At 33.1% G+C, this 25,164-nt stretch overlaps 1 protein-coding gene across 2 annotated transcripts in view; it reads left to right on the top strand.

The window, feature by feature from the left end:
- LOC130664265 (semaphorin-1A-like) overlaps nucleotides 1-25,164 on the top strand; it is a 110,834-nt gene that overhangs the window by 21,494 nt on the left and 64,176 nt on the right. For both annotated transcript variants that reach the window (XM_057464142.1, XM_057464141.1), the window contains exon 2: nucleotides 20,657-20,849. In XM_057464142.1, the coding sequence (XP_057320125.1) occupies nucleotides 20,750-20,849 (100 nt within the window). In that variant the 5' untranslated portion in view covers nucleotides 20,657-20,749. The remainder of the gene's footprint in view (nucleotides 1-20,656; nucleotides 20,850-25,164) is intronic.

The raw sequence follows: 25,164 nt of genomic DNA, 5'->3' as shown, positions 1-25,164 counted from the left end.
TACGCTGTCGTTGGTGCGAAAGAGCCCCGGTACGAAAGATCTCTTTTATTCGCAGACCGCGACCACCGAGAATAGTAAGAGTAAGAAGAAGAAGGAGAAGAAGAAGTAAAATAAATAATATAAAATAAAAAAAATGAAGAAAAAGACAAGCACTCACCCTCTGACTCTTGATCGCGTGCTACCCCGTTGGAATTCTAGAAACAAACGAGTCGTGTGCAGGGGATACTTGCCGAAGGAACGAGCAACTGTACTATCCTACTATTCCTAGTGTACAGAAGAGCACCAGCAGAAAACGTGAAAACGTGAAAACGTACGTGGCCGACGCCAATGAACTGCAAACGTGAAGCGACTCGGAACTCGGTGATGCTTTTGCTTCTGCTTTCTGTTACTGCTGCTGATCTTTCTTTATTTTTTATATATTTTTTTAGCTTGTGTACTCAAATATCCTAGCTCTTCTTTGGGTTGTCGTCTTCTTGGTCGTTTGCGCACTACTATCTTGGAAAAACTGAAAAGCTTTTCCTGACGACGACTCTGAGCTTTTACTCTGCGGCAATCGCATTCTTGACAGTAGTGTCCAATGTAATACTCCTTTTTACTTCACTTTACTTTTATTTATTTTTTATTTTTATCTTCACTTCTGTACAATATCATCTCGAGTAATTTGTTGGAATTATTTTTCATCAAATTAACTTTTTTATATTTTATTTAAACAAAAAAAAAAACATTAAAATCCTCGTAGCGTGACTTTTAGTTATGTATTATACTTTAAAAGTTATATTTAATATTTATGTGGGTATCTATATATCACGTAGATTTAATTAAATATAAATATGAATTTCTCTATATTCTCAATATATATAAATATTGATTTTCATTTAAATGAATTTCAAAATTATAGAATGTTTAAATATTTATACAGTTTATAAACGATGTAAATCACTTGATATAATTCATATAAAATATATATATATATATGTTTTAATTAAAATAATATTTTTATTTTTTAATGTAAATAAATTGCGTAGGCGACGTATTTTTACGGGTCGTATATAAATATTCAGATTTTATTGCTAAAGAAAATATTTATTTTATAAATTTTGATGTATCCGCAGATTTATTTAACGTTTTATACCTCGCGTTTAAATAATCGCGGCCAGTGAGCTTTTATTCTGCACATCGTATTTTTGTGGTACTCGAAAAAGGCGTCGAGTCATTGGGAAGCCTTTAAGATTTTTAAGTCAAGTGTTTTGGCGAGAGGGCAAAAATAACCGCTACCACAACTGCTACCAAACTACGAGTTTTACAGTTTATATGGTACATGTGTGTGTATACGAAAGGAATAAATGAAGAAAGAAATATATAGTGAGAATGAAATAAATAAAAGAGTTTTAAAATAGTTGTGTTGTACAGACCAAGGCGATGCGAAGTGAACCATTGCCACGTGGGTAATAAACTAGCCTGTCTAGTCACTAGTGTACAGAGTGTACGGAATTACAGGTCCGTTTCTATCGTAATTCTATATATATTTATATATATAAATATATACAATGGTATAGTTGTGCAGAGTATACGAACGTGCAATAGCGTGCGAGACTTTGCACTCCCGTTTTACAAACAACTGGATGCCAGTTTATTTATCCGTAGCAATCCAAATGTTTTTCTAGCGAAAAGATAAACGAATAGAATACCGATTAAAATTAAAAGCTCTCTTACTAACTTTTGATTGAAGAATACGAGCAACTTACTATGTGACTGCCCAAATATTGGTGCCAAATTTATAAAATATGATTTGAAATTAACTGCTTATTAAAATCTCCCTGAGTCAAAAAACAAATTCTAGTTTAGTCCTCAAAAGCTTGAATTCCTTTGATATTTTATTTGCCGCCCAGAAAGTAACTCTACTTTAGTACTAAAAATCCTCAATGAGAACTATGAGGTCTAAATGCGAATAATTCAAGACCTCGAAATTTTCAACGAATGAAGAGTTTTATTTCGGATTTTTAAAAATTTCAGATAGAAAAGGGAGGGGAGAGAATACGTCGAATGAGACTTGAGGTTCAAATGGTGATAAAATTATTCCTGTATGTTTTGAGTATTTTGAGGCTCTAATCCAAAGTATGTTATTCCAGTTTGGTCCTCAAAGTGGTAAAATTGCTCGTAACTACTACTTTGAGGACTAAACTAGGATAACTTTCTATACTGTTGTCAATCTTCAAATTCCAAATTGATCCTCAAAAACCTCATTGAGAATTTCGAGACTTAAATCCGAATTTGTTTTTTGACTCGGGTCTACTGTAAAATCAACTCTAGAATCTTTTGCTTATTTCTATTGATAATTGAAATTTAATGAGACCAATTTCATCATTAACTCGGAAACTTATTGATTTTGATGATTGTATAATCATGGGGTTCTTGAAAAATAAATCTACACAGTCAAATTTTTTTTTATTAATTGTCTAATATATTTTTTTTCACTGACACCAAATTAATTTTTTGAATTTTTATTATCATAAAAGACAGCATAGACTAAATTTTTTTTATTTGCTTTTAATTACATATATCAAAATCATATATATTCAGTCATATTCAGTGACAATGATTATAATATTTATTTATTTAAAGAAAATGAATACGGTCGTCTTTTTTTCCCGCGTAATTTAAATGTGATTCGAATAATTTAAATAAATTTATTTATCTCGAAATTTGGCACAAATTCAAGTCAATGCCTTTTTATCGATACCAAATTTAATAACATTAACTGGTTTTATCATGTAGATATGGCGGGAACAAAATTTTCCTTATTCTCTTAACAATATAGATTATCAGATATATTTTATGCATGTATTTTGTTTTATAAAGCTTTCGCTCAACTTTTTATACTTTTTTCTTTTTTTTTTTTTATTAACGTACCATGGCACTGTAATAACTTTATTAAATATTTTATGAGGTCGATTCTTATGTGCAGGGCGTTGATTCTTTCGACAGCTTCAAGATTTTCCCACTAGCTGCATTTACCGCTTGCTACCATAAAGCCGACCACACCGGACGGGTTATGAATAAATTTGTAAAAAGCCCTCGAGACTTTGAGAGTGACGCTCTGTTGTGTTCTCTTTCACTCTTTCACTCTTGCATTATTTTCTCTCAACATATATGCAGTCTTTACTGCAAGACGCTATTGCTCTATAGCACGTTTTCTCTAAAGCAACAGACTCTATTATCGTAAGAGGAAAAATGAAATATATATTGCACCAAGTAAACGGCAAAAAAAAAAAGCAAGAAAGAAAAACGTAATTGATCAGAGTTTTCCCGTAAATCTGTAAAATAAATATCAAATTAGTGATATTTTTAAAAGATAGGGGAGGGTGGGGCAGAGCGGCCCCTCTGAAATTTTGATCAAAAAAAAATTTTTTTTTTTTTTATTAATTACTATAAGTCCGATATGTTTGCGCATTTTTACCCCTACACGGAAAGAAAATTATGGGAAGTTTTGCTATGCATTATGGGAATGATTCCCATAATGGTATGGGAATAGTACCTATACTACTATAGGGATGGTTCCCATATATTATGGGAACCATTCCCATAATAGTATAAGAATAGTTCCCATACCATTATGGGAATGGTTCCCATAACATTATGGGAATGGTTCCCATATTGGTATAGGAACTATTCCTTTAATATTATGGGAACTATTCCCATAATGTTATGGGAACCATCCCTATAATATCATAAAATTTTTTTTGTGCACAATAGTGTAGAAATTTCCCAAAATTTGAATTATCTTGAATCTTTTGTGCTGACAAAAAATTCTTGTTAAAAATTTTAATGTTTTTTTGCCAAATACGATTTTTTTTTTCAATGTTTGAATTTTTGTTTTTATGTTTAATAATATTTCTGTGTATTGTAGAAGTGATTACCACACTTCTTTAAAATAATTTTTTCATAATAATATGGGAACCATTCCCATAATATTATAGGAATGGTTCCTATAATAGTATGGGAACTATTCCCATAATATTATGGGAATGATTCCCATAATGGTATAGGAACCATTCCAATTGCATTATGGGAATAGTTCCTATAATTATGGGAATGATACCCATAACACTATAGGAATGATTCCTATAATATTATAGAAAGTATTCCTATAAATTATAGGAACCATTCCTATAATTATAGGAATCATTCCTATAGTGTTATGGGTATCATTCCCATAATTATAGGAACTATTCCTATAATTATGGGAAACATTCCTATAATTATAGGAACTATTCCTATGATGGTATAGGAAAAAATTTTATTTTTCGGAATTTCGGCAAAATGTCCATAAATTTGTTCGGAATAGGACAAAAGTAAAGTGATTCGATGGTTGAAAGACAAAAAGTAATAATCAGCTCAGGGGGCCGCTCTGCCCCACCCTCCCTTAGTAATTTTTTAAAACGTATTAAATTGAATAATCTACTGGTCAATGTCAATAAGTTGGCTGCAGATACGCGAAACTTTTGAATTTGTGATTTATTTTCGTCAGATTAAAAGAAAATATTTCGAGAGATTTTTTGATATTTTTTTATCCCTCTAAGCTATTTCCTATTGTTATAGTGGAAAATGTTATTTTTTCCTCATTTCCGTACATTTGATAAAGCAGGAAAAATAAGCAGAATGTAGGATAAATAAATGGAAGTATTATTTATGAAGATGACAATAGAGAGCTTGAGAAAGAGTAACAGAGAGTAACAGAGAGTCATTCAACTGAGTTAATAAATATTTTAACAATCACAAGTTGGTGAGGTCATAGTTTGTGTAAAAGTACAAGTAGAATAGCAGAAGGGGGAGGGAGATAAAGAGTGAGTAGGGTAGAGCAAAATCGCCTACACCATTCATGATTTTTCAAAGCTTCTTTTATTCCCTTGCCCTTACCGCAAGATTTCTTCTTGAGAAAAGTCAGAGAGAGCTTCGACCCCGAGGCGCCCAGAAATTATTTAGTCCCATGCACCTTCTATTCTTTATCCCCACGTTCGTTTACTTTTTTATTTATTATTTTTTCCCATCCGTGCCCTCTTCCTCTGCTCGATTTTTTTTTTCTACCTGAGCTTCCATACGAGTAGACCGAGCAGACTCACCTTATTCCCCGACATTACGCGGGCTTCCGCTAAACTAACGAGTATACCGGCAGCTTTATCTACGCCCGAGTCTCTAAGAGCGGCGACTTTATTTTTTTATTTTTTTTACTTTATTTTACGAGATCCGTGCCCGCAATCTCCTAGACTCATAATCGTGTACTAAATACGAGTCGTAACCACGCGATGTTGACCTCTCTCTTTTTATTTTTTTATACTAAATTATTATTATCATTTTATTATATTATAAATAAAAAAAAAAAATGATTATTTTATGACAACGTGAAATATTATCGATGGGTAGGTGAAAGTTTTAGCTCGAGGCAGTGCAGCGTGAAACTCAATCGTGTGGGTCTTGGACTTAACTTGGAGATATTAAAATACGAATAGACGAATAGTGTAGGCAAAGTGCACCGTTAGGTATCTTTGCTATTAGCTCTCTATTCTGTATACATATGCGCACTTATACTGTACGGTCATGAGTATTTATTTTGTATGCATCAGTACGAGATGCCACGGGACCGGAAGTTACTCGATAATGGGAGAGGGAAAGACGTAAACCGAGCGTAACGGCTCTTACCTTCCTCTTACCTTCCTCTTGCTTCGTCTACTGAGATCTGTTGGCAAAGTTCACGCAGGTTCACCAGCAGGTTCTTCGCGCCCTAATAAAATCCTGAGGTTCTTATAATAACAATAAAAATATATAATAACAACATATCCTTTACATACAGATAGCCGTATAAAGCAACAATAAAAATTTATTAGTTATATAAATTGCGTATGGTTTTTTAGTTGGATAAATTTATAAAGACAATATCCATTGAATTTTGATTGCATGGTATCTGCTATCGTACATTTGAATTTTCAATGGAAAATGAAATTTATTTTAAACCCAGGTTACAATTGGCATTTGCCATGTGCTTGCGTGCATTACTTGCTGGTGTGAAAATCAAATGGATATATATATATATATATATATATATATATATATATATATATATATATATATATATATATATATATATATATATATATATATATGGATGTATTTGAATTGCCATCGGCACGAGCGCACGTTTGTGCGAAATGTTCGTCTATGAATATGCAACGTTGACTCTTGCTCTCCTCCCGGCAATTCAAAACGATAAGAATTTATATAGATACATAGATACATATATTGATTGATGTAACTACATATATATAAAGTTTGAAAGAGTAAAAAATATAAGAATTGAATCGTCTTGACGTACGAACGATTGGATGGTAAAGTTTAAGTACTTTTACGGATTTTATATATATTATTACATTGAGTATGAAATTTAGTGAAAGAAATGAAAATAAAACATAAGAAATTTATTAAGTATTGGAAAAATTTAATGGCAACGAAAATATAAAATCTTTTGTTACTCACTCGCAATTCGGTATTTTCTCAAGCTCTATATATTTATCTGTCATATACACATATATATTTTATCTCTACTCTCAGCTCGTGGAAACCAGCCGAGTATATATATATATATATATATATATATATATATATATATATATATAGTCATACAGAATAGAATAGAAAGAAGAAAGCAATGACATTATTACTTGTCTCTTCTTTCTTATTCAAATTTCATGCAGGAAGGTAAGAGGATGCGAAAGATTCTCAACTGTACTCTTTTCTTCTTCTTCTTCTTCTTCTACTTGTTCTCTTCTTTGCGACGTCTACACTCGACGCGTTGCGGCAATAGGGCTTAAGAAGGATGATAGCAGTAAAAAGCTGACAAGGAGACGGAACGCAAAAGAACTTTGTCACGCGTTTCTCTATCAACTTTTTTTCTTTTACCAAAGCTCCTCGTTTCTTCGTCATTATATATATATTTAATATATATACAGCAAATCTAACAGGCAACTTGCCTACCTCTAATTGCGAAGCATTCGCGCGACTGGGGAAATTATTCTTTAGCAAGAGAAAAAAAAAAAAAAAAAAAAATCAACTTTAAGATTTATCGCGGCACTTTTGTCATTCTTGGTCTCTGAGAACTCGTGAAATCCGAGTTTTGCGGTCCTCGAGAGACAGATAAGACTTTTTCTCTTATTCCTTTCGCTCTATTTCTTTTTTTAACTTTTTATATTTTTCCCTCTCTCCCTTTTTATTTTTACTTTTCTTTTTTACTTCCAGTTGTTGTCCGGATCCGGTACAACGGATTCGTTCGGAACTTGATTCGCTGTGAGGTCAAATGGACTTGGAAAAACTCCACTGACACTTTGCCTCTTTACTTCTTTCATCCTTTTACATGAATGTTTTTTTTTTTTTTTTTTTTTATTTTACAAACTCAACTATTATTATTATTATCATTACCACCATTATTACTTTTTTCCGCAATTTATTTGTAATTCTTAATACTTCTTGCTCTATCAGTTCATAAAATGTTTTTCCGATATTTCCAATGGAATTTAAATGCAAGTGATTTAAAATATATTAAAACGGTGAAATTTATTATGGAGACAGTGGACGAAAAATAAAGAACTGCATCAGTGAAACGAAAATAATATTATTCTACAAAAGAGGTTATTTTCATTGAAGCATAAATCAAAAATTAATTATTTATAGGAATCGATTTGGACTTTCTTTTGTGTTTTTTTAAACTAATTAAAATTTTTCCTCATTTATTTTAAAACGTTAAACAGCATTTTTAAAAATACCTTCAGATTGTCGATTCAACGGTTCTTAAGATCGTAAAAAAAGTGCATATATATATATATATATATATATATATATATATATATGTAATTCACAAGAAAATAAGACTCAACGGAATATAAGAGAGTCGACTAACTCGCGGAAATTCAAGTGTTCTTTTAAAGATTCTCGCAGATTGTTGCCCGGCCTCCTAACGAGCTCTCGCGATAGACGCGATTCCCTCTAACGGTACCGCCATCCTCTTTTCTATACTTCGCCACGTCGGCATGAGACTTCTCGGTGCAGCTATACTATATACCGCTGGGGAAAAATAACCAACGATTCCAAATGAATACACACAGCATTCCTCCAGTTGGCATCCGGTCGCTTTTTTTTTTTCATCCATTTTTTCCTCATTTATTTTATTATTTTTTCTCTCCTTATTTTTCTCCTCTCAGCTCAGTCAGCTCAGTGAGATGCTTTTCCCGTGAGGAATTCGCACGCTCAATAATTACGAGAATAAAACGCGCAATTATCCACAGCAAATCAATGCAATATTCTTTACCTTAATCTATTGTTTCTTTTTATTATTATTTTTATAATTAATATCTTCATTTCTCTCAGCAAACAATTATTTTATCTCGCCATCTGACCGACGTTTCATTATTTCATGTCCTTTACTTTTATTTTATTCTATATCTATTAAATGTTATTCCCCTCCCTCCCCCCCCTTTTTTTTTTCTTATTTTACAAACAGTATTTTAACAACCTGCTGTTGCACATACCAGTCGTCGTCATACCGCTCATTCACCGAATAAACTTTCGCAACTCCGTAAGACTTAAACTTGTGTGATTTCACCGATTCGCATTCACATTTTCAGTTCACCGACTCAAGTTTGTTATATTGCCTTTGCACAAGTACCAGCAGCAGCACCAGCAGTAACCGCAGCCTCTCTTGGGTTGTCCAAGTAAAACCAAAGCGAACAGGTGCGCACGTGTAGGACGCATAAAAATATGCATCGTCCACTCTGTGTACTTAGTTTCATTTTATTTTTCAGCACACACACACACACACACACACACGCACGTCACACGCCGTGTGTTACATATGTATTTCACTTTCCATCAGCCATTGCATGTATCATTCATTTTATATACCTATATTTATATATATTTTTTTATTTTCTTTATTTCACATCTACACAACTCTGCTCTACTGCTGATGTTTATTTATTTATTATTCAACAATCCTGTGCTTGAAATCACGTGCAAAACAACCCAACAAACCAAACACGGGGTATATATGTATATATTTTTTACAATCTTCAACTATGAATTGTAAATTTTTTTTATTTATTTAGTATATTATTTTTTTAACTATTTTTCGCATCTGCGAATACACGAATACAAACATAAAAATATAAATATTAATGTACACAGACCACGCATATAATGTGCAATTTCCCGTATGATATATCTTGCTGCGCGCAATTAACTTGCATTTATCTCCCACGGCAAAACAAAAAGGAAATCTCTCTAAGCTCCACACTCGCATGGCTCCCATGATATTTTATTTTTCGTTAGCACACAATACTAAATATATATATAACAAAATAACGTTAAACAAAATAACCGTGAATTCTTTTTTCCAAAGCCCTTGAGCATTATTTTCCAGTAGTGAATCATGTGGATTTTAACGCGGCTTTAAACTGTTTCTTAGGTCCATGAATAACCTACTGCACATTGTAATCTTTCTAGCGTGTATAACCGACACACTGTCGTCTGTGTGTGTCTGTGTCTGTATTATACTAATACATATATATATTTTAAATAAATGCTAGTAAATATATAGGACAGGATGCGCGTCCAAGGTATCCCCCGAGGTGTGCTACACGGATATATATTTAAGCCAAAAGCTGTATCATATATACGATATAGCTCTTATATCCTCAGGATCCTCAGTGACTGCACAGGACGTCCAACAATTTATCGTGCTCGGACCAAGTTTAATTTTGCGGCCGTTACAAACTCACAGCCGCAGTCACACGTACAGTGTTTGCTGTGCACAGCATCTCGGCATCTCGGCCCAAATTACTTGCTATATATACTATATATATACAGTAGTTCAGTAGAATGTTTAGTAAACCTTATGCCCTTTCTCGTATTACTCCACTGGTATGTACTGTTTCAGTCAAAAGTAGCCTCTTTAGTCTATAAACTATACAGCAATTGTATCGCAAATGCAACTCGGGTTCTACACTTCTACTCTAAATCCTCTACTATACTTACGCTTTTAGAATTTAAAGAATTCCATTTAATTGTTACTTTTTACGAAACTGCATTTATAGACGGAGAAAAAAGTATAGTGAAAATTACAATCCTATAGTAAAATTTACTGACAGACATGAAAAAATACATTCTGTATTGTAATTATTACTAAACGTTTACTAAAATTTACTAGTTAGTAATAATTACATAATAAGATATTAAAAATTACTATACGTAATGTATTTTTTGCTAACACGATTATAATTTTTTACTATCTGAATAGTAAATTCTACTATGTATAGATAAAATTAAAAGTTGGTGGGAACAGCATATACAAAGATGTATTACAAGTTATGAAACTTTTGTTCAAAGGACACGTCGGGCCGTCAGACATTGGAAAGGACTCGCGCGCGGGAGATCAGGGTTCGAATCTCGGTTGGATCAAATGATTTTTTAAAAAACAAAAATCCACACCAACACCAATACAGATGACAGAAATAATAATAATAATAATCAATAATAATAAAAAGTTAAAGAACTATTAAAAATTTAATTTAATTTTTTTCCATTCTAATATAGTAAAATTTACTGAACGACTTGTAAAATATGCTAATCTGTTTATGAATTTTTCATATAAATCATAAGCGTTTCAAGATTAGGGGAGACCGGGGCAAGACGGCCCACCTAAGCCGGTTATTATTATTTGTGGCTTTTAACCATCAAGTCGATTTACTCTTGTCCAACTTGAATTCAATTCACCAAAATTTTGGTGAAGCTCCTGAAAAAAAAATTTTTTTTTGGGGCAAGACGGCACCCTCCGAAAAAAAATGAAAAAAAAAATTTTTTTTTTTTAATTGTAAAAAAATTTCCCGCGTAACAAATGTTTATATTTTTCTCTTTAACAACTGTATTTACTTTAATATTACTCGAAATAACCTTTTTTGATATAATACGAGTCATTTTTTCACTTCTGTAAAAAATTGATTATTGGTTTTTTTAACTTTTTCAAATGCTCTATTTTAATCCAAATCCATATAATTAACCGAAAAATGATATTTCTATTAAATTAATCATGACTAGGTTATAATACTATGAAATACATTTTCTTTTAGAATTTTTGAATGGTTCATTTTGCCCCAAGTTTCACGTATCGGGCTAAAAATGAGTAAATAATCTAAATTTGTGATAATCAAAAGAAAACACTAAAAAAAAAAATTTGGTTAATTTTTGAGGTGGGCCTTCTTGCCCCAGGTAGGCCGTCTTGCCCCGGTCTTCCCTACTATCCAAATTTAGTAATTATCCCATATTTTTTAGTAAAATTTACTATATTTATTTCTCCGTGTATTTTTTAACTTTCCATTAAAACCATTTTACGTTGAGCCACTCCTACTTATTTTTTTATTTTTCTTATTCTCCTTCTTATTTTATCTAGTTTTTTTTGCCATCATTATATTAGTTATTTATTGCGAGAAAGATATATCGCTGGATACACATATTTGTGTGTATGTGTATTTTTTTCCTTTTTTTTTGTGACAATTATCGTACGGGTATTGCGATTAATGAGACCCCCGATCGACGGTGTAGGAAAAGGATACGACAGAGTGTAAAGAGCAGGTTGAGAGATATCAAGGCAAGGATAAAAAAGTAGACTTTATCTTTATCTCGCGAAACTCGTTACCGGAGACGAGATAACGACGATAACACGATCGTTCGGGTTCGACGGGTCTACGAATATCGTTCCCAACGGGACGTAATGTTTTTTACTCTTTTTTCCTCTGTGTCACTCTTTATCCTCTGTTGTCGTTTCTGTCTCCTCTTTTTCTATAGAGCCCTGGAGCACTGAATAAATTTACCCGAGTCGCATTACTGCCAAAGAAAGAATGAGCGAGAGAAAGGTATTAGCGCACATACACTCTCTTTCTCCTTCTCTTTCTATCCACATATATTGAATAAATATCGATCTATGCATCCGTTAAATTATCCTGCCCTTTTGGCTACGCTGCCTTTTTTTTATTCCATTTATTATTTATATTTTTATATATTCGTTTATCTGTACATTTTTGATGCGAATGAATTATTGGGTCGTATGATTGGATAAAAAATTTTATTTTGTCTTTTTGATACTTTCAGAGCAACGGGTAAAATAATAACAAAGTGAATAAAGATTTATTAAATTCTATTTATAAAAGACTGAAAAAAGTATAAATGCGGAAGCTTATTAACTTTTTTTCTTTCTTTTGCGAATAATATAAATGTGAGATCTATAGGTCAGTCTCCGGTTGATAAAAATAATCAACTCGACGGATGGAAAATTCGTATAAAGGAAATCGTGCGGAAAGAGTGTATGAAAGGGAGTACGGAGTAGTAAAGCATTTCAACTGAGGTCTCTGTGTCTAGCGGGTCCTCTCAATCCACTCTTGTGTGTCTGGCTCATCCTCAGCTTTCCCGTTCCCTGAATGTGTGACGACAAGTGGGAAATGGAAGGAAGTAGACGATATCAGGCTGTCACACGGTCGAGCCATACGTCATCCACGGGGATTGAATTAAAGGCGCCTGGTGTCGGTGGAGATGGCCCGTCGAGGCTCGCTAGAAAGATATTATTATACATATACATATAGACAAAGACATGCGAGCCAACTTTTCATATTATACTCGAAAGCTTCACTTTACTCTCTCGCTCTTGCTTCACATTCAGGACAAGAGTAGTAGTCTTGTCTTTCTTCCCTCTCTGTCCTCTGTGACGTAGACATGAAAAGTGTGTGCCGTCTCCCCGATGACTTTCCAATATTTTTTCCCATTTTTTTTGTCCCACGTGTCTTTACTTACAACTCCATTCTTAATATACGTCACGTTTCATTTCAAACTTTTATTTTTTATAATAAAAAAAATTAAAGTTTTTTCCACTCTCATTTGCGCTCACGAAATTACTCGACGATAGAAAGATTTATTGGAATAATAACTGTGCATATATTTTTGTATTTCTGAGAAATATTTTTATAAACTCTGAGCTTTTCTGTTAAATCTAAAATTAAGCTTTTAGTTTTAGTTTAGTAGATTTTTATTATTTTTTTATGGAATAGAAAGGCCAAGAAATTTTTTTTTGTTATTATTTCTACAGACTTTGAAGTGAGTTGGTATTGAATGATTTAGTGATATGATAAAGTTATTTCCGGTGATCGATCACATTGTTTATATTACGCGAGAGTGAATCAGTAGTCTTCATAGCACACATACCTCCGTAGATATTATAATATAGATAGACAGATCCACAGATATATAATACCAACTAACCAACCAGCATGTAGATATAACAAAATATGACGTCATCTGCTTACGTCGACGACATGGGATCCCAATGATAAATGAGTGATCTATACCGTCATTAACGTGACTAGTGTAGCTGCGCAATACATTTAGCCATACGATCCTATCCCTATCCCATTTTGTTGGGTATGTAATACGGTTTGATGTATGATAAACCACCCTCGACTCGACGTCCACTAGGTAATTGATGTGCAAATGGAATGAAAAAGTCTTTTGTTAATATTTGCTTTGAAAACACAGTCACCAAGATGCAAAAAAATTTTACTAATACATGATTAAAAGCCTGAATAATACACTGTAAAAAAAGTGGTGTTAAAAATGGACTCATTTTAACTCTGTCTGGTGTTAAAATGAAATTACAATGGTGTAGGAGGCGTAATTCGGCGGTGTTAAACCAGTGTAAAAACGGGGTAAACTGCGTCCGCTCAGAGTATTAGCTTTGGAAAGCTTATAAAACGCAAAAAAATATCTTGACACACACACACGCACTCAAATACGCGCACACACACACTCAAACTCACACACATGCACACACATATGCACACATTCCTAAAGTAAAATATTTTAACATCGGTAAAGAATACGCGGAAATAAATAAACTATATAAATTGAGAACGACAAGTAATATAATGATAAAGTGATCAGTAAATACTATCATTCTAAATAGTAATTTTTTCATTTATGAGTAAAAAACGTGAATAATTACAGGATAACTATGAAAAATTATTGTCTATGCAAAAAAAATTACTATTTGAACTTTAAAAATCGCAATAGATAGGGTAAGAGCACCAGTACCCAGCCCCTAATCAGTAGCCAGCCGGACATATACTTTAACATTGGCTAAAAATATATATAGATATAATTTAACACACGGAAAAAAAATTAGTAAATATTACTGAGATTCTCGTCAACAGCTTGCCTAGACCGAATCTCAGTAAATTTTATGGAGTAGAACGTAAGAAATTAATAACAGATGCATTTTTTTGACAAGTGTCTTGTAGTTTTTTAAGGTTTAAGTAGTAATTTTAAATAGTCAAGCAGTATATTTCAACGATTAACTGTTAATTATAGCAGTTTAAACATTAAAATCATAATTTTACTGATTGAAACGACATTAGTTATTGAACATAACATAAATAATTCGAAGTTGAACTACAATTATTGTCAATCATTTTTTTCCGTGCATGAAGTGCCTGACTACTGGTTTGGGACTGGGTACTGGTTCTCTTACCCTACTTAGAAAATTCACGACACGTATTATAAAATTTATTATTTGGAATGTTAAAATTCTCCATATTGATACCCGGGTTCCGGGTTATAATTTCACACATTAATTTTTAAAGTTTTTTTTTTTCCGTGTATTTGCACCGATGGTGGCGTTATTTTTACACCCCTTTGGGGTTAAAATTTAACACCGTCAATTTTAACACCTACACCGCTTGGACTTACCCCGGTTATTTTTTACAGTGTAACAATAATGATAATAATGATATATTTAAAAATGATTGGCACATGATTAATTGAATGGCGCTGTTTTAGACTGTTATTTTTTTAAATGCAATTCGCTGATGACGTAAATGGAGCAACGAGTAATTTTTCATTCAATATAGACTTATTTTGAGCGAGCACATTAGAACGAGTGACGATGCGATAGGTTTCCTATCCACGGTTCAACTTGTCATTCGCCTGTCAATCGTTTTATAATCAATTAAACTTTGTGCCAGATATAGAAAGACTTGTAGATATATCGAGATTTATTTCATCGCACATCTTAGTCCTTCGAATGCCAATAAATCTATAAATATATTTTATCTTTAATACACTTGCAATAATTTATTTTTCATGGTTCTATTCCCTTTAAATATTCATATGTATTGACATTAAAATTTTCGTCTAAATTAAATTGTCGATTTAAATTCACTGACTAATTAATTTTGACAGATGATTTTTAAAAATTAATCTACGGATATTCGATCTATAAATTATTTTTATTCATTTTATCTTTACTACAGTCAAGTACATTTAATATTTAATTCACTGCTGAATTTTAAACGTCGTATTGTTTTCCAACCTCAGTAAATATTTATTTCGTTTTATTAATTTAAATAAATAGAGTAGCATTTGTCTTGAGATATTTTATAGAACAATGAATTTAAAATTTTATATATTTCCGTTTTAAATCTTAATCAATGCTCGAGAATAAATATTAATATAAAAGTTAAATATCGTTCATCAGAATACTAAGTTTAAAATTAATAAAAAACTATAAATAACTGAATAAATAAAAAATATTAAATGAATAGAATTATTGTTAACAGGAAAATCCACGTCAATAAAACGTTGTATATTATAAACATTTGATTTCTTTAGTTGGCTTCGTCCTTCTCTTATTTTATTCATCGTCGGAATATTATATTTTCACTCGCGTTGAAAATCCAACATTGTTTTGAATTCAATGCATACAAATCGAGAAACATGAAAGCGAGTCGCGATTGCCTTCATATAGCAATTGGCTCTCTTGCTCTTGCTTTTGCTCCCGTCTCTTTTTTTCCAGTCTCTTTACTCTCAGTATCTCTCAAACACAACCACCGCAGACTCTTCTGCAGCATCGCCGCTCCTTCATCAGTTGACTTCTTCAGAATAGTATTTGAGAGAACAGCCAGAGAGAGAGAGAAAGAAAATATCACGGGAGTAATAAAGAGCAGGACAGAATGCCGGATCCTTATTAAGATAATTCGAGGTAATTTAAAATTCAGTCGGGGCCACTGAATTTCAATAGTTGCCACTACCATTTTCTTTATCTCTGTCCTCGTTTTCTCACACTCCCTCACTCCCCCTGACTCTCAACTCATTTTGCTCTCTACCCAATAGGCATTTATACGGTGACATCACAGCGATAAAAACAACCAATTCCCATTTACAATCGACATACTACTGTTACTATATATATATATATATAAATATAATACTGGACGTCATAACTATTACGGTCGCATACCAAAAATCTACTCTACAACTGACACAAATTTTTTTCGTTTATGCAACAATGAATCATTTTCTTCATTTTTATCGCGATCGTAAATTTTATTTATCGTTATAAATCGTATCCGGTATACGAGAGAAAATTTTTTTATCTAATCCAACGAAACAAAAAGTTTTAAATGGCAGAAAATGAAAAAAAAAAAAATAGAAACGAAATACATTAAAAGTGATGTGACCTTACATACCTAAATCTGTCAGGAAAGGTGTGAATCGATATATGCGATGGACATCAGGATGAGTAGTATCCATACCATGCCATGAAGAATAAAATTTTCCATTTTCCAGGGACAATGACTAATGTGTCTCTCACGCGTACGCCCGCTTCAAATAGTTTCGTTGCTTCCTATCTCTGCTGTATACAATATAATAGAAGCAGTAGTAATACTTGGATATTGTATCGAGTATACAGGAAATATATATGCATATAATATGTGAGTGAGACTAGATATCACAAAATGTAATGCAACGAGCTCCCACAAGAGCATCCACTTTTGATCAAACCAATTCTAGAATCCGCTCTAGTGTCTCGTTTTCTGATGCTGATGCTGATGCTGATGCTCAAGGATGACATTCTCCATCCATAACAATAATATCTGTTTTATACGTGCGTATACATTTGAATTTATTAAATAAATTGATCATTGCCAAGTGCTTATTCACCGATATGTAAATTTACAGCCATTATACATCAGTTTTCAATGTAATAATAATAATTATTGGTATTATTGTTATTACCCTATCGTGTATTGTAACATTGAACCAATTATTATTGTTTATGTTTATGACAAAGGATGCAAAGTGCAATTTATACTAGTGTAATATACTATTTTCTAATAATTGAAACGCACATACTATTATTATTATTATTGTTAATATTAATATTATAAATGACAATTGGCTATGGAGTGGCGGTTGTGTACATGTAATATATTATGTGTTGATGAATCGCACGCGCTGGATGCGTTTTACGTACTAAAATGTTTTTAACTGATTATTATGGGTGTGTGACTTCCGCGGAATAACTCGGCTGAGACCGCGAATCATTAATAATAGCTGCCGGGTACTGAGAGAGACCGAGCCGATTCGAGTTTGAGTGGGAGTGAGAGGGTGGATGAGGGAAAAGGAGAGATGCTCGTTACTCGATTTCTATGCTTGAGTCACGTCCGATCATTGTCGATAAAGTCCAGCTGTTGGTGGCGCTATACCCTCTCTCTATCATCACGATCTCGCTCCCACGCAACCACTATTATAGACTCTATCACGTTTACTACTGCTGTGCTCTTCTGGGCTATACTGTAGTGGATTCTTCTGTCTTTATTTCTCTGATTGTGTGCGCGACCCAATTGAAACTCCGCACGCTTCCCTAGCAATCGGGACTGGCTGCATTCGTTCGTTCGCGACGCAAATTACGAACCGAACGAATAAATTTTCTCGATGTAATTTCGCCCCGAGCGGTTTTAACGAAAGCTCTCTGTCTTTCTTTTATCATCATTATTGTTTTTTCTCCTGGTTTTGTTTTTGATTAACGTTTTATAGCCGAGCTTTTATATTTATGGAGCCTCGTTTCACAGAGGGACAAAAAAAATCAATTTTCAAAAATTCCATGTTTTGTTGTTATTTCATTTAATTTTTTAAATTTTTCATCCATTTACTTCACACTGCATTTAAATTTTTAATCATTTTTTTATTTATAAAAATTATTTTTTTTTTACGTGACAAATGTAAAAAATGTTATGTATTTTTTTTTTTCAACATATTTCAACAAAAATCGGCGTGTAAATAATTTGAAAAGTTTTTATTATTATTATTATTATTAAATTTTTTTTTTTTCACTAGTGACAAGTACAGATAGTATGAGTTTGCGTAAAAAAAGTTTTCACGTTTTTTTATTTTGTAAAAAAGACAACGTTATTTGTATAAAATGTCAGTGGATTTTTTTTTTTTCATTTTTTTTTCATACGCATTTAATTTAATTCCACCAGCGTGTTAAAAAAAATTTACCATTTTTAAAATAATTCACATGAGCGATTCCATTATTTCATATTTTTTTGTTATTTCTATTTTAAAATTTTTATCTTCTGTAGTATATAATTGAACGAATGAAAAATTTAGTGACTGTAAAATTAATAATTACATTTCAAAAATTGACAATAACTAAGTATTGTCTTGGGTTTAAAAAAAAATAAAAAAATGAATTGAAATTTCCAATTAAAGTTAGTAGAGCAGCGTCGTCAAATTCGTAATTGATGAGTGTATTATCTGTGAAAAATAAAAGTAATAAAAAAAAACATATTACCAAGATAAATTCAATGTTTGATTTAACCCGTGAAGATTTATCTTCTTTCCGCAAACATTTTCATTCTGATAGAAGCAATTAAGTTGAGTTTGACGTTCAAGTAGCAAACTAAAACTCGTTGGGTCTTCGGGTTGTGTTTGTAAGCTTCCACCATACGAATATTGAGAGAAAGAGAAACAGAGTGAGATGATATAAAAGGTGAAGAGATAGAAGCTTTAGTTTGGTTACCACCGAGAAAAGCTTCATCGAAAGCCGCACCAAGTTTCCACTTTCTCAACGTCTCGCGTCTCTAAAATGAGATCTACTACACCAGTAGCATAAGATCTTACTTGTACATATATAAAGATATACCTTTTCTCTGTCTTACCCACCTACACATCCACCATCCAACGTATCTACGTGCGGGATTTATCAACGAGGGCACGTTTTATTGGATAAGTGGCCCATTTTCAAATGGCCCCCTTATCGACTGTCTTATCTAACTCGCGGCTCTCGATCTCTTCACGACTACTACTTATATATATATACATATATACATACCGATACCAATTTCTGTGTGCTCTTTCACTCAACACAATCGAAACTCTTCTTGCGGTCAGGAGTTGACGTACTCAACTTTAAAGTTTCTTCCGCTGATTATTATTATTATCAAGACAAAGACCTCAGCTACAATATTATGTTTGTATATAACTTTGCAGGATGAGTTAATAATAAAAAAAAGTTTATTATTTTTCCATGCACAGAGAAAGTTGTTTGTGACATCAAGAAATTTTTATTCATCCGTCAGATTACACGGAAGAGACGCGGACATATTTCGCAATCGAGTGAAAGTTATTTATTTTTATTGATATTTAAACTTTTAAATTCCCCAAAAAAATTTTACACTGATGAAAAAAAAAAAAATAAATAAAAGAAACAGTAAAATAAAATGAGATGAAATAAAAAGTATATGGGTTAGAAGATTTATTAAGAGAAGGTAACGTAGAATTCTCGAGTGGAAATTAAAGCAAACGCCGTTGTTACTGTAAACTGTCAGAGAGACAAAGCAATTCAAAGGTATTTAATGCGATCTCCTCGTGGCCCTGCAGAGGCCGAGGCTGCACCGGAGTATGCAGTAGTCGGATAGCTGAATAGCTGGGTAGCGTGAGCACTCGCAACAAGAGGTCGAGAAGAGAATTGCTGAGGAGCTTCAGTTGTTTCCAGGCCGGCTGACTTGCGTGACGTTGGATTCAGCTCTTACCTTTTTAGAAGAGGAGCAAATAGTAAAGTACAGAAGTGGAAACTCGGGATAAGGAGAGAAGGAATTTACCCGAGAGTGTGCGAGAGATGTAACTGGGAAAATCCTCAGAGTGAGTGAAAAATATATTAAGAGAGAGAGAGAGAAAACGTGTCTCTGCATAATGCATGACAACATCAAACCTTCACCCTCTGATCTCTCATTAGCCTTTTATCCTCGCAAACCTGGACAGCTTTAATTTACACAAGGATACTGTCTTTACTGTCTTCAGAGTCTTTACTGTATTTATGGTACTCAAGATAGTACAGTCTTTAGGCATTTTTACCACAGTACTACCCTCCAACTCCTTCCAACTCGAAAAACTCTAAAACTAAATTCTTTTATCCGTCAAACTCCTGATCCGCGCTGCGAATAATTCTTACTTTTAATTGAAATAATGAAGGACGAGTTGTTCAGGACTCGGGAAAACTAAACTCTCTTGGTACTCCGTGATTTTAAATCTTATTCGTACTCGTTACACTTTTCTCCTCAGCGCCACCAGCAGCTGCAGCTCGAGAGAATAAGTCCTTCCTTTCATTAATCCGACAGAAAACTAAGTAAACTATAATTGATTTTAATGGGATTAATTTATTTAATTTATTTAAAACTTGTTTCGATAAGAGCTTTCTTAATTCATTTTTTTTATTCGTTTAATGTTTCAGGTCTGCCGCAGATCGAAGGGCAGAATGCCGAGCCACGGGTACGACCGCTGATTTATTGAAAGAGCCCAAGGGCTTTAATAAATACTTGAAAGGATGCTCTTTCAATTTAAAATTTGGGCCTTGGTGGGCCTGCTGTGTCAGCAAGCACTTGCATGGCCTCAAGACCCTGTGCCTCGACTTCATATAAAGCACCGTAAGTTTTTATTTTTTTTTTTCAGGATAAAAATTATTACTTTATAGTCGCGTGTATAAATTAGGGTGATCCAAATAATAACAAATTTTTATAAGTAGCTAACGATGCGTCAAAGGAATAATTGGCAGGCATATTTTTGTAGGGAATTGAATGCTCTACAAAAAAAGTTTCTTATCATTTTTTGATAAATCTATTTGTTCAAAAGTTATTTGAGGTTGAAGTCGAATTCTTATTGAATTTTGAGATCTTTTTACTTTTCCGGCGAAACTATCAGACTTATTACAAAATATCATGGGACCTTTTTTGTAGACAATTTTATTCCCTACAAGTTATTTCCAATAAAGTTTTTTCGAATTCCGCATTTTTTTCTAGTTATTTTCATTTTAATGTCAAGCTCTCAAAATCGATCATCAGAAGACTATTTTTTTTATGAGCATGACATTAAAATACAAATAACTAGAAAACAATGCGGAATTCGGAAAAACTTTATTGAAAATAACTTGTAGGGAATAAAATTGTCTACAAAAAAGGTCCCTTGATATTTTGTAATAGGTCTGATAGTTTCGCCGGAAAAGTAAAAAGATTTCAAAATTTAATATGAATTCGACTTCAACCTCAAATAACTTTCGAACAAATAGATTTATCAAAAAATGATAAGAATCTTTTTTTGTAGAGCATTCAATTCCCTACAAAACCATGCCTGCAAATTATTCCTATGACGCATCGTTAGCTACTCATAAAAATCAGAAGACGTAAAAAAAGTTTTTTCTTATGGAAAATAGAAAAGTGCGATGAGGAACCTCTTGATATTAATATGAAGAGCTCAAATTTTCACAGGCGTCTTTTTTTTTGTCTAAATGAAACTTTTGAACCTGTTTCCGAGAAAAAAAAAAATTTATTTTTTGGATCATCCAAATATATATGTTCGAATATATTTATTATTTTAATCTATTACAAACATTTTGAAAATTTAGTAGATAATAATTTAAGCCTGATTAAGCTGTTGCTAAAATATTCTAAATAATGTATACGCTGCTACTTAAATATTTACACAGCGAATTTATGGTGCATTAGGATTAAATTCCACGTTTTCAATACCATCTACCAGCAGAGTTATCGTTTAAATTTAACTCCATTGAAATTGATTAATAATAAATTGGTTTTGAATTTAACTTTAATTACTTAAAATTTAAATCCAAACGCATTCACTAGACTACTATTGCTTCAAAATTTATGTTTTAGGCATTCGATTAATAATGCGCTGTTTACAAAACTTCAGTAATTTATTTATAAAACTTTGCCATGTAATTTAATCAGGATAAAATTTTTCCATCGAATTCTTTAAAACAAACTAATTTAATTATTGAAAACTAGCAAAACTTTGAAAACCAAACTGTCATATAATTATTAGTTTATATTTATTTATATATTTCCACTCGAATATCACTACTCAGTATAATTAATATTTCGAGTACATACAAATAACTTAAATCATAATAATAATTTGTCTGTAAAGTTTACGAGTAATTGAGATGTGCAAATATCAAATGGATCTTTTACATGAAAAATTTAATTAATGTTTTATAAGAAATAAAATCTGTATTAAATTAAAAAGTAACGGTAGACCTTCATCAAACGTTAACGACTAGAAAAAAAAAGTTTAATAAAATAAAAAGTCTTTAAATTAAATATATTTAACCGAAAACCAGCAAACATTTAACCTGGCTTGAGCTGCTAACGAGTCGATACTATATATAAACTCAACAGTACTACTATAAACTCCAATCGAGAGTTTTAGCCTTTAGTTAATTCCATGGTCGTGTACATTCGATTGGCCGGGCAAAGCGTCAACATCGTAACTCTCCCAGGGGCAATCTCGAATTTCTTTTATCGTCAAGAGGCTAATTCGACGAGGGCTCGTTTTACATTTTTTATCTTTTTGTACACTCACCCACACATATATCCACGTCTATATATGTATATATTCCTCCCCTGGATCGTATACATCCCAGCTGCACAGCGAGACTGTACCGGCATGTTGAGGGGAAAAGAATAAAAAGTTAAAATAATAAAAAAAGAAAAACAAAAAGGAAGAAAAAAGAGAAAGAAGCGAAGCAGTACAGAAGCAAGCTCACTCTTTTACCGAGTAAATCCCTTTGGAGCTCTACAGGTGTTTCGAATACAGTCGCAACGTTTACCCCTCAGTCTTCTAGCCTAGAATCCTTTGCTGATCATCCTGATAGCTGTGTGCATCTCAAAGTACATATAGGAATAGATCTCGAGTACGACTCGAACAAATCCGTCAAGTTTAAATTTTTATAAGGCAATTTTTCTTCTTCAACTGAAACTTCTTTAACTTGTTTTAAAACTTGCACTCTGACAGTCTCTTATTCAATTCCTTTTTGATCGGGTCAATCGTATACACGCAATGGTGCACGACGACACGTGGCATAAAATCGAATGTGCCAACTGACGGAATGTGGGTCGAGAAGTTTGCATTGGAAAACGTCGGAAACCCTACCACATTGCACATTGCACATTCACTTGTGCTTATATATATATTATATATATGTATATATGTATGTGTCGCGTTCCTAAGCTCATTAAGCAACTACACGAGACTGGTAGACGAGACAGAGCAATAGAGCAGAGCAAAACTTTCGCAATACCACGCTCTCATAGAACTCTCTACAGGTTATTATTATGTAGGCCCGGTAATCTCCGCTCGTAAACACCTGTCGTTGATTCTAAAACAATCTATACTGTGTACATATACATATACATGTATATTCTTAACCAACAGCTCGAGTGCCAGCAGTAGCGATGAATGCGATGATCGATTTTACAAGGGAATTTTTCATGAATGGTTAACTAGAGCAAACTTTCCTGCCTTTACTCACTTACTTACTCACCCACTCTTTTGTGATACTTTCAAGGTAAGTAAATAAAACTCGAGCTCAATGATTTTCCTGGGCTGATATTAATTATTACATATGTCGGACACTGTAAAAAGAGCGGTGTTAAAAATGGACTCATTTTAACTCCGCCCGGTGTAAAAATGAAATTACACCGGTGTAGGAGGAGTAATTCACCGGTGTTAGAATAACCGGTGTAAAAGTGGAGTAAAACTGGTGTAAAAGCGGGGTAACCGGTGTAAAAGTAGAGTAAAACCGGTGTAAAAGCGGAGTAAAATCGGGGTAAAAGCGGAGTAAAATAGATGTAAAAGCGGGGTAACCGGTGTAAAAGTGGAGTAAAACCGGTGTAAAAGTAGAGTAAAAGCGGAGTAAAATCGGGGTAACCGATGTAAAAGTGGAATAAAACCGGTGTAAAAGCGGAGTAAAATAGGTGTAAAAGCGGAGTAACCGGTGTAAAAGTGAAGTAAAATCGGTGTAAAAGTAGAGTAAAACCGGTGTAAAAGCGGAGTAAAATCGGGGTAAAAGCGGAGTAAAATAGATGTAAAAGCGGGGTAACCGGTGTAAAAGTGGAGTAAAACCGGTGTAAAAGTAGAGTAAAACCGGTGTAAAAGTGGAATAAAACCGGTGTAAAAGTGGAATAAAACCGGTGTAAAAGCGGAGTAAAATCGGTGTAAACTGCGTCCGCTTGGAGTATTAACTTTAAAGATTATAAAACACAAAAAATGTCCGTTCTTTATGAAAATTAATAAAAAATATCATTTATCAACAAGTATAGTGATCAAGTAAGTAAAAATATTCACAAAGTAAAATATTTTAACACCGGTAAAGAATATCTACACCGGCGGCGGCGTTATCTTAACTCCGATCTAGAATATTTACACCGGTGGCGGCGTTATTTTCACACCGCTTTCAAGGGTAAATTTAACACCGCTAATTTTAACACCTATACCGCTTGGACTTACCCCGGTAATTTTTTACAGTGTATATCATACAATTGCTGATGAATACTTTATTTAAAATTTATAGTGGATTATTATTTTATATATTTCTGATATAATAAACGTCTAAGGGGAGTAAGTTATGGGTATGAATCAACGTGCCGTGGAAACCGATGACTCGCTGGTCACTTGATCGTGATGCATCGATCGTTTGTCGGCAGGCGGGCGGGCAGCCGTTCAATGCGTGCGGAAGCTACACCGGGACTCTACTCGACTACCACTACGACGACGTTCCATTCCGTGACTCGAGCTATAATTCAACCCAGTTCAACGATGATTCATGCAGGGTAATCAGACGTCAGGAGTAAATCGTAGGCAGCCTTGAGTGACGCGAAAATTTTTCATTTCAACAGTTGGATCGATTCCATGCTCTCCCTCTCTGTATATATATATATATATATT

This window comes from Microplitis mediator, chromosome 2 (assembly GCF_029852145.1).
Source record: "Microplitis mediator isolate UGA2020A chromosome 2, iyMicMedi2.1, whole genome shotgun sequence".
Classification (NCBI taxonomy): domain Eukaryota; kingdom Metazoa; phylum Arthropoda; class Insecta; order Hymenoptera; family Braconidae; genus Microplitis; species Microplitis mediator.
This window is presented reverse-complemented; position numbering and strand designations above follow the sequence as displayed.